Raw genomic sequence first — 9,894 nt, 5'->3', positions numbered from 1 at the left:
ATATATACACACATATATTATTTCTTATTTTCTGGTAATACTGTTGGTAATACTACACCTACATGATGCTCCTCCACCTACCAGTGTTGGTGTAGTTGGGTTTGTTAGATGACGAGCTCATGCCTTTAGTGCTGCTGTTCGCCCAGCTGTCCCATCCGGCCAGCAGGTCAGGTTGGCTGGCTGATGATGTCATCTTTGGAGGGTCTTTAACGAGCTTATCTGCGAAGCCAAACGTAAGCGAGAGACACAGATGAGCTTCTGTTGACCGGTTAATCGTGATAGCGGTTAATAACATACTATCGTGATGGAATTATTAATATGCAAGAATGACAATAAAAACCTACTGAGGTTAAGGAGGCTGCTGTTAGACGCAGGAGTTGGGTTCCCGTGGCCAGAACTAAACCCGCTGGTGGCAGAACTGTCAGAACCCAACAAATCTCCAAACAAGTCTGGTCCAGAAGCCTGCCGAGACGAACCCACACTGGAGCCGATCCCAGAGCCAGATCCCACTCCAAATGGATCAAACAAATCACCCATGGCTGCAGCACAGACGGTAGGATTGAAGATTAATGGAAGACGTTTATGTCAATATAGTCACTAACTTTAAAAAAAACAAACAAAAAAAAGTGGTTTACGTTTTGAGTCTGGTGCTTCTGTGAAGAACAGATCTTCCTGTACTGCTCCAGTCTGTCCAGAAGAGGGCGCAAACAGGTCGCTTAGGAGGTCACTGTTACTGGAAGCAGCTTTCATACCTCCCTGAACTCCTCCCTTAGGAGCAGAGATGGATCTGGCAGATTGAGGGTCTGCGTTCAAGCCCAGGAGATCAGCCGTGTCACTAAGGGGTGGTTCCTGGGCAGCAGGGGGCGCAGTCTGTTGGAAACATGAGAAATGATGCAGGGAGGGAAATGTTTTTTGGTTGCACAAAATGAAAGAGACAACGAATTTCCTTACCTCAAAATCAGCATCAAACAGTGGTTCACTTGGGTCCCGTGACAGAGCCTCTCCACTGGGGGCAGAGTAGGACTCTCCTTCAGACTGATCACTCAAGTCATCCTGCTCGTTCGCAGTCTCCCCGGCGTGGCTGTCAGAGACGTCCTGGTGGCCACTGCCATCTACAGGGACAGAGATGTGGACATTTAGATTCACGACTTTGTCATCAACACTTACATCAGGAGACTCCAACCTTTTTGAAACTGAGAGCTCTTCCCAAACAAAGTGAAAATAATCAAAAAGATCTGGGACATATGATAGAACCCATTTGACTATCGCTGCAATTGTAACTGATCCAAAAAGAACAATGACAGTACAATTTTTGACCCTCTTGTTCTCTAGTTGTTTTTTGTAGAACATAACCCAAAGGCACATTAGGTGAACCATGGGGGCTACCAGGTGCCCCCGGCCCGCACGTTGGTGACCCCTGATTTAGAGAGTAGGAGATGCCAGAGTTTGAAGATCATGAGAATAAACAAGGGATGCACAAATACTTGTATCAGTATTGTACTGTATTCAAGTACTTCTACTCAGATATGCTATAGCTGAATACACTAATATATCTTCTCCGTTTACATCACAGTGGGCAGACGAGGAGTTCACATCTCACAAAGTCAATATTTAGGTTGGGCTTGTTGTTTGTTGTACAGGGTAAATAGTTCTACAGAGTTCAAGAGACAGAATTTCCAACTGAAATGAGTGGTTGGCATCAAAGCTCTGCTCACTTTCTGTTCACCTGCCTGTACAAAACATATATACAACAGATATATTTTATCAAATTTAAAGATCTTCTGTTAATGAGAAGAAAACAAAAGTCGCTGTAAATATCTTTCTCTCACTCTCCTCTACTAGAAAGGCCTAGAAGGGTCAGAGTACCTAAGAAGTATTTAGTTAAACAAATACGCACCGTCCCAGTCCAGTGTTTGGAAGAAGTTGTTGGCGTTAGTATCGGAGCTCGCTGGAGATTCTTCCTCTTTTGGAACGGGCTCTTCTGGAGTCTGGACAGGTTGAGGTGACTCGGAATCGTAAAAGGCTGAGGAACCCGGCTGACGAGGCAGCTCTGGTTTACCTGTAATACACAAGTACAATTAGAAATAAAAAAAATATCTCTGAAGATGTTCAAGGGAACATTATCATCCAAACTTAAACCCTTTGGAGCGGCTTGGTTTTTGCCGGATAATCCCACCTACCAAATTTGCTGAGGATCTCTTGCTGTTCGTCCCGAGTGGAGAAGAGGATTTTGGGGTTGAGGCCCTTGGTTTGGAAACTTTCCCACGGTGGTGTCTTGGTGCTGGGTCTGTCTCTCGGTTCCACCTCGATTTCCAAGTTTACCTGGAACAAGTCGGGGTATTTCTCCTGGATGTCACAGGCGTCCAAGTCGTACCTGACAGCGAAACGGGTCGAAACGACACATTAGCCAATAATAAAAAAAAAGACAAACAAATACAGACGTACACACACTATTACAATAGGTCCATGAGCATGAACCCAGGTACGTACTTGGCAAACTTGACATTGGTTGCATTTCTTGGCACGAAGCCTGTGTGGAACTGGATCTGAAACATTTTCATCGACGCCATCTGCAGCAGAGCAGAAAGAACAGTTACATTGAATAGAACTAGGACTAGAAATAAGGGCAGGGCCTTGAACTCAAATGTGTTTTTGTTTACTCCTATAGATACTACAACAGTGTAGTAGTCATTAGTAATTAATGAACAAACAAAACAGTTGATAATACATAAAAAAAGAAAGAAAAAATAGTCAAAAGCAACAATATTATATACGTCATAATTGACATCTAGTTGTGGGACAAATTTTGGGGAAGAACGCTGTCCACAATTAGCCTGCGGACCAGGAGTTTGAGACCCCATCTCCATAGTATCATTGTCAGTGAAGAGTGTATACCTTGGCCTGTAGACGGCCCCCCAGTGTAGACCGTGCATGGTAGATGACCACCAGCACGTCGCCCTGGACAGTTACGTTGAGAGGAATCTCTGCTCTTCCGTCTTCGCTCTTAAAATCCCTGAAAAAGAAGACGTAAATAAATTAGCATTTCTGGTTTCTCAAAAGAAAAACAGCAAAAGGTCAAAAGGTAGGATAGCCAGACCTACAGTCGACCAGGGCTGGGTATTTATCTAAATGTATTGTATATTCATGATACTGAGACAATATCAATCAATATAAATGTATATTGATTGATATTGACTCAGTATCAAGTAAAATTTAAAAAATAATCTAACATATATGTGTGTATATATATACGTACATACATAAATATATACAAATACATATATAAATATATATACATACATATATATAAATATATATACATATATACATATATAAATATATATATATACATACATATATACACATATAGACACACACATATATATATATATATATATATATATATATACACAAATATATATACACATATATATACACATGCTAAGAGCGATTAGCTCATTATTGTCTCGTTACCATTAGCACTGTCATTACTCGTCCAAAATGGTTGCTTTCATTTGGAGAGAACTCTCAGGGGTCGGACACACAAATAAAACGAAATATAAAATCCACATTTTTGTCTAATTTCCTGTCCAGATTGGACAGTTTAGAAGGACCGGATTCGGACCACGGGCCACCAGTTGATGATCACTAACCTGGAATTTCCTTCAGTGTCAGGATGTGGACTTTTTTTGCGCAGCTAACAAAACCTTTTGAATACTTCAACTTACTTCATCCTTTCGTACTCCTGTGACGTGGTGAGAACCCTCTCGTCGCCGACGTAGACCTCGCAGAACGGCCTGCAGCCGTTGCGCTGCTTGTTGAACAGAGGCACGGGCGTCATGGTGATAGAGTGGATTACTATAGGCTTGCTGTGAGGAACGATGGGCTCCTCCGCCATCATGTCACACATGTACTCGATATACCTGCAACAGGTGAGGGAGAGAAGGGGCAGGAGGGCAAGTTTAGGACCATGTAGGAACAGTGAGGGACAATGGAGGGAAGGACGTTTTCTACCTTTTGTGTGAGGGTGCGATTCCAGGTGGACAGCGCTTCATGGAGAACATGTAGACAGCAGCTTCAGCTGTGGTGAAAAGGCGACAGAAACACAGGAAGGAGCAAATGGCCACGGCCGACGCTGCTCTGCCGTCCTATCACCACAGAGAGAGAGAGAGAGAGAGAGACAGAGAGAGTGAGACCGAATTGCCCACTGACGTCATGATAATATATCATAAGAATGCTAGTACTCCCATTGCAACATGCAACAAAACCTTCATTTCTCATTACCATGTTTTACGATACTCTTACTCTTTACTACGGTACCTGAAAGCCCCTTTGTATTTCCTATGGTACCTGAACGCCCCCTCGTTACAGACACTCCCACTGAATGGGCCACTTATAAAAATCTATACTTTACATCACTGTTTCCCAAAGACTGGGTCACGACCCTCATGTGGCTCGCAAGAGTTTGGTTTTTTTTTGGGTCGTCTCGCATCATGTTTCCCAGAGTTCCTAGAGTTTATGAACAATGCCTATTGACTTGGGTCAGGAAGGTTTGTGACTTTTATAATTGAGACAAAGACTGGGTCGCAACCCAAAAGAAAAAGATCTCTTGCAACCCACCTGAGGGTCACGACCCAGTCTTTGGGTCGCAACTCTCAGGTGGGTTGTTAGAGATTTTTTTTTTGGGTCATCTCACATCATGTTTCCCAGGAGCTTACGCAGTTTTTTTTTTCCCTGGCTGAGAAAACTGGGTCAACTGGGTTCATGTTACTGCACTCTGTGTATGTATTCTAGCGTTGAAGATAGTAAGTTTACTGTTCCTCACCAGACAGTGGACTATGCAGATGTTCCTCTGGTCTTGTTTCAGCCAAAGATGCATGTTTTTACAAACATTGTAGAGACTGCGGAGGTTGGGGGCACGGCGCACCTGCCAGTTACACTCAGACACCTGATAAAAAAGACAGAAATGTGAATAAAACTGTGAGTGTGAAGGAGAGTGTGTACCTAATCTTAATCCTTACTCTGACCCAAACCTGGTCCAACTCCAAACTAAACCTGACAATACTCTTTCCTTGACTTGAAAAATGTCCCTACAAAGTCAAAAGGTCCCCACAACAAAGCATGTCCCTACAAGGACAGCCAGAGCTACAGTCGACCAGGGCTGGGTTTTTATTTAAATGCTGGGATATTGATTGATATTGACTCAGTATCAAGTAAAAATTCAAAAATAATCTAATATATATATGTGTGTGTGTATATATATATATATATATATATGTGTGTATATATACAGTATATACACACACATATATACACACATGTATATACACGTCTATACATATATATATATACACACATAAATATATATATATACACATATACATATATATATATATATATATACACATATACATATATATATATATATATATACACATATACATATATACACATATACATATATATATATATATATATATGTATATGTGTATATATGTATATGTGTATATATATATATATATATATACACATATACATACAATTTTTCGGTAATAAAAAATCTGAAAATAAGGCATCAGCACAATAATCCTATTACTACGTATGGTGTACAAAAGTAAAAAAGCGCCTCCCACCGGCAGAGGGCTTAAATCGATTTAGAATCAATATTGAATTGTGGGGAAAAGAATTACCATTTACTGATGAATCAATGTGTTAGACTCTCCCCTTCTTCTCCCCCTCCCTCCCTCCTCCCCCCTTCCCTCCATACCCTGTTGTGGAATCGTGACGGTCTGTACAATCTCCTGGAGAGGTTGTAAACGGCGTAATGTCCAGCATGGCGTGAATCCAAAAAGAGACGGACGTCCTCGATGTTGTTCTTGATCGCTGATTCAACCCCCTCTGCTGGAAAGGACATGCCCGTGCGCACACACACACACACACACACACAAACAAACAGGAGCATGTAGATTACACAAAACCTTTGCCCTCCACAGACCACATTATCAAAAGCTGAGTCAGCATATCAGTCATGGCGAAGTTTCTCTGTTTATGTTTATGTGCGTGTGTTGAAAGGTCATTAGCTTACCTGCTATCCTGGACGTGATGTAGGAAATATCCAGGTCGCCTTTGGCGTAGCTGTGTGTACACATAATCTGATATAAGTAGAGAACGTGGGTGGTGGAACAAAAACACAGTGATATGAGAGAGCAGAGAGGAATCAAACGATCAGACGGAAATCTGAGACTCTACGCTAACACGGACGCTAAAACGGCTGGGTAATGGAGGAAGGAGCACGGAGACGGAAAATTAAAAAAAAAATCTCAAAAGCTTCACCAGTGAACTTCTGGAGGCGAGTGTCAGAGGGAGTCACAGTTTTGAGATCTGCTACGGCACTGCGTGGGTGATTGATACGAGCAGATTGGAAGGACAGTGCATGTGGAGATGGTTCGGGAAAAACGTGCTGAGGAGAGACCACGGAGATATCGGACAACACATGTCAGAGACGGAGGTGCCCAGCAGGGGGAGAACCCCGGCGGAGACGGAGGGATAAAGTAGGATTAGATGTGAAGATGATGGTGGTAACAGCAGAGATAGAAGAGGAAGAAAGAGAAAAAGATGGAAAATTGGGAAAATTATTTGGGAAAAAAAAACACGGAGCCGGACTGAAATAAAAGCGGTCAAAGTTGACACGTCTTGTAAAAGTTACTTTACTTAAACTGAACCTCAATCTTCACAGAACACATCCTGATCAACAGAATCTCATCTGCGTAGCTGTGTAGCACGTTAGCAGCTAACCGTTAGACTGGTAGAATTCACATATTGATCATTGCAGTGTTTGTAATGTCTGTATTGGGTTAAAGGTGTAGATGATGTCACAGGTGCTTGCAGAGTTTAGTAAGCGGTGACGCAAACGGCGTTCTTCACACAAACATTCATTCAGGAAGTGACACGTCTGTCTGTCTGATTTTTTTTTTTTTTTTTTAGAATTCTCCTCAATCTTCACTCAACTCCATCAGTAAAAGACAAGTATAATGTTAGGATCTTGAGCAACACTACACAGCAGGTTTTGTTTTTTTCTCACTCCAAGTCAAACACAAACTATGGACGACACACACACAGAGCAACGCCACAGCGGATGCGCTGTATGGAAACATATTTACCTGGAGTTGCTACATGATGGACACATATGAGGACCATGAAGGATTGGGAAAGAGAAAAGAAAAAAAATAAACAAAAACAGGCCGACCAACGAAATAAAAGGATGACGACATCCACATGAGACATTGACCGTGATACACACACACAAACACAGGGAGGGAGCGACAACAACAACAAGTGTATACCAGGGAGTATTATTTTCTCTGAAAATACTATACAGGAGTACTGCAGTGTGAAAAGGTATTCCCATTGTTTGTGGGTGTAGAGTGACATGGATTATACTGTGACAAAGTAATGACCGTCGACTCACTCGTTTAGAAAAATTTGTACTCGTTTACACTAAAAATGTAAACAAAAAAAGTACTTCTCTGTTGAATATTTGTACATGTTATAAATATAATAATGAGATTACGTCATTTCATGACCGTCCATAATTCTTAAAACTGATCATGTCTCTGTCCGTTCATTTTTGTGTGCCCCCCACTTTGAGAACCACATTGCTCAAAATGCAGGGGGAAAAAAAATCTGGGGTACAAAAAAATAATAATATCTGATTAGTTAAAGCTGAAGTGAAACATGGTCAGTGACAACGACAGTCAAGGTCAATAGGTTAAAACATCGTACCTGGCTACTGACTGGATGACCTTAGAGGACGTGTCCTTGATGTTGGTCAGGAAGCGCTCAGTTCCTCCTCTCAGGATGTCAAAGAGTCCGCTGCTGGCCTGATCGGGATCGTATATTCCTGAAGGTTTGTAAAAAAAAAAAAAAAAAATATTCAGGTAAGGTTTACTTACAGGGTAAATAAACACATTCTAAGCCCCGCAGCAGATGGTTGACAGTCAGTGCAGAGATCCTCTTAATGAACACTTCACTGTCTGCTGTCAACTGACTGTCAACTGACTGTCAAGCTGGAAGAACAGAATTAAAATCCAAAGTTTACAGATTTAAAACTCCCATTACTGTCATTGTGACACGGTACGCCACAGCAGGCAACGACCTGTGACCTCTGCTTTTAACCCATCACCAAAGACAGCAGGGGGTGCACCAGGGAGCAGTGTGTGGGGACGGTGCCATGCTGAATGGCAACTTGGCAGCTGGTGGACTTAAACCTGAAACTTTCCAGACCCAAGTCTGCTTCCTTAACCACCTAGCCACCACTGTAACCCTCATCGTTTAAAAAAAAAAAAAAAATCTCTTATCACTTATATCCAGGCCAAATTGTTGCTGACTTCCCATTGGCTGCTCACAAATACCGCTATATATTTATTTAAATACAGAGTGAAAAATACTAGTTTTACTTCTGCGACCTTGTCGTCACCAGAGTCACTACTTCAATCAAAGCAGCACAGACGCACACAAACCTACAACCGCAATAACAGCGCCGCCCGCAGGCCAAACTTAGTTCCGCATTCTCATCCACGAAAGAAAACAAACGGCGGCGTCTTACCTGCGTTGTTGTGGACATTGTGGATCTGCATCGTCGGCTGTGCTCCATTGTTGCCGAACCCTCCGTTCTGCTCCAGTAGCTGCAGACATTCATATCCATCATACAGTGGACGCCAACAGTAGTAGGCACTTAACATGGTGATAAGTAGGTCAAAAAGAATGAAGACAGAACTGGGGAAAAAAAAACGTAGTCCCCAAACTAAATACTAAATACACGGCGTCTGGTCATGTGACGCAATTTGGTACACGATCACACGCCACCAGCAGAGAGACCTTTAAAACCTGGATTCATCCTGCGATGAATTAAAATATTTCCCTGTAAAATCGCAGCATCTCGGTGTGTGTGAAGCGTAGCCTCGATGTTGCTCTCCGTCTTTACGAGATCTACTTCCATCTTCGTTCCCTGCCCTGCCCTCTCTGTGCCCCACCTCTCTGTGTCACTCTAAAAAGCAGCAGTAAATGGTGGTAATGGAGGAGGAGGAGGAGAAAAAAAGTAGGTTTCTAATCTTCTTAGGAGGGGGAAACCCTCCACCCCCGCCGCCTCCCCTCCTGTCTAATCTTAATCAGATCAGGAACCGTCAGATGTGCCGTCAGGCTGCACACTGTTCTCAGTCTCAGATTCTGGCGAGACGTCACACATCTGTCACAGAGCCTGTATTTACTGATTGAAGTATTTCAAGTGAACATGGAACTACACAGTAACTTTTCAGAAATCCCAAGTAACAAATATAATCCACTGCCTGGAATTTACTTCCAAGTCATAGGATGTTAATTGTGGCTCATTTACGCAGCTGCTAAAATCAGATAACGGTGAAAAACTACCTTAGGTTAGACGGTGGTTACTAAGCAGCTGTGGTCGACTGATGAGACCAGTGTCTCAGTGAACTGACGACTAGTCCTCCGCTCTCTGTGACTCACTGCTTCCTTGGATCAGTCATGACCTTGATCCCAGCTGGATGTGGAGGACACAGACCCTTTTGTACCGGCCACTGCGTGTGTGTGTCTGTGTCTGTGTGTGTGTCTGTGGATGTTAACTGTGAAGCTGAGCAACAGTAACCATGGGTGCACATAGAGCTTTGAGTATCATTTTAAAAAGTCTGTCTCTCTTTCTCTCTCCACTCACATACAGTAAATATACACATACATATATATATATATCTAGATATATATATATTTATACAGACATATATATATATATACATATATACACATACATATATACATATATATATATATACACAAAATATATGCATATATGCATATATATATATATGTGTATATATATATGTG

At 42.1% G+C, this 9,894-nt stretch overlaps 1 protein-coding gene across 4 annotated transcripts in view; it reads right to left on the bottom strand.

Annotated features, from left to right (window-relative positions):
* The window catches only part of LOC103397928 (cyclin-G-associated kinase-like), a 22,426-nt gene that overhangs the window by 4,592 nt on the left and 7,940 nt on the right, over positions 1–9,894 (bottom strand). For 2 of the 4 annotated variants that reach the window (XM_008336368.3, XM_008336369.3), the window contains exons 10-25: positions 8,606–8,684; positions 7,783–7,900; positions 7,161–7,169; positions 6,086–6,135; positions 5,768–5,916; positions 4,826–4,948; positions 4,015–4,148; positions 3,729–3,923; positions 2,896–3,013; positions 2,491–2,570; positions 2,181–2,374; positions 1,898–2,059; positions 952–1,112; positions 636–870; positions 345–539; positions 82–219 (exon numbers count right to left, since the gene is read on the bottom strand). In XM_008336368.3, coding sequence (XP_008334590.1) covers positions 82–219; positions 345–539; positions 636–870; positions 952–1,112; positions 1,898–2,059; positions 2,181–2,374; positions 2,491–2,570; positions 2,896–3,013; positions 3,729–3,923; positions 4,015–4,148; positions 4,826–4,948; positions 5,768–5,916; positions 6,086–6,135; positions 7,161–7,169; positions 7,783–7,900; positions 8,606–8,684 — 2,140 coding nt within the window. The remainder of the gene's footprint in view (positions 1–81; positions 220–344; positions 540–635; positions 871–951; positions 1,113–1,897; positions 2,060–2,180; positions 2,375–2,490; positions 2,571–2,895; positions 3,014–3,728; positions 3,924–4,014; positions 4,149–4,825; positions 4,949–5,767; positions 5,917–6,085; positions 6,136–7,160; positions 7,170–7,782; positions 7,901–8,605; positions 8,685–9,894) is intronic. The other 2 variants (XM_008336370.3, XM_017042990.2) reach the window with 1 other exon arrangement.

This window comes from Cynoglossus semilaevis, chromosome Z (genome assembly GCF_000523025.1).
Source record: "Cynoglossus semilaevis isolate Cse_v1.0 chromosome Z, Cse_v1.0, whole genome shotgun sequence".
Taxonomy (NCBI): Eukaryota; Metazoa; Chordata; class Actinopteri; order Pleuronectiformes; family Cynoglossidae; genus Cynoglossus; species Cynoglossus semilaevis.
The sequence above is the reverse complement of the archived record's forward strand: the minus strand, read 5'-3'. Positions and strand labels throughout refer to the sequence as shown.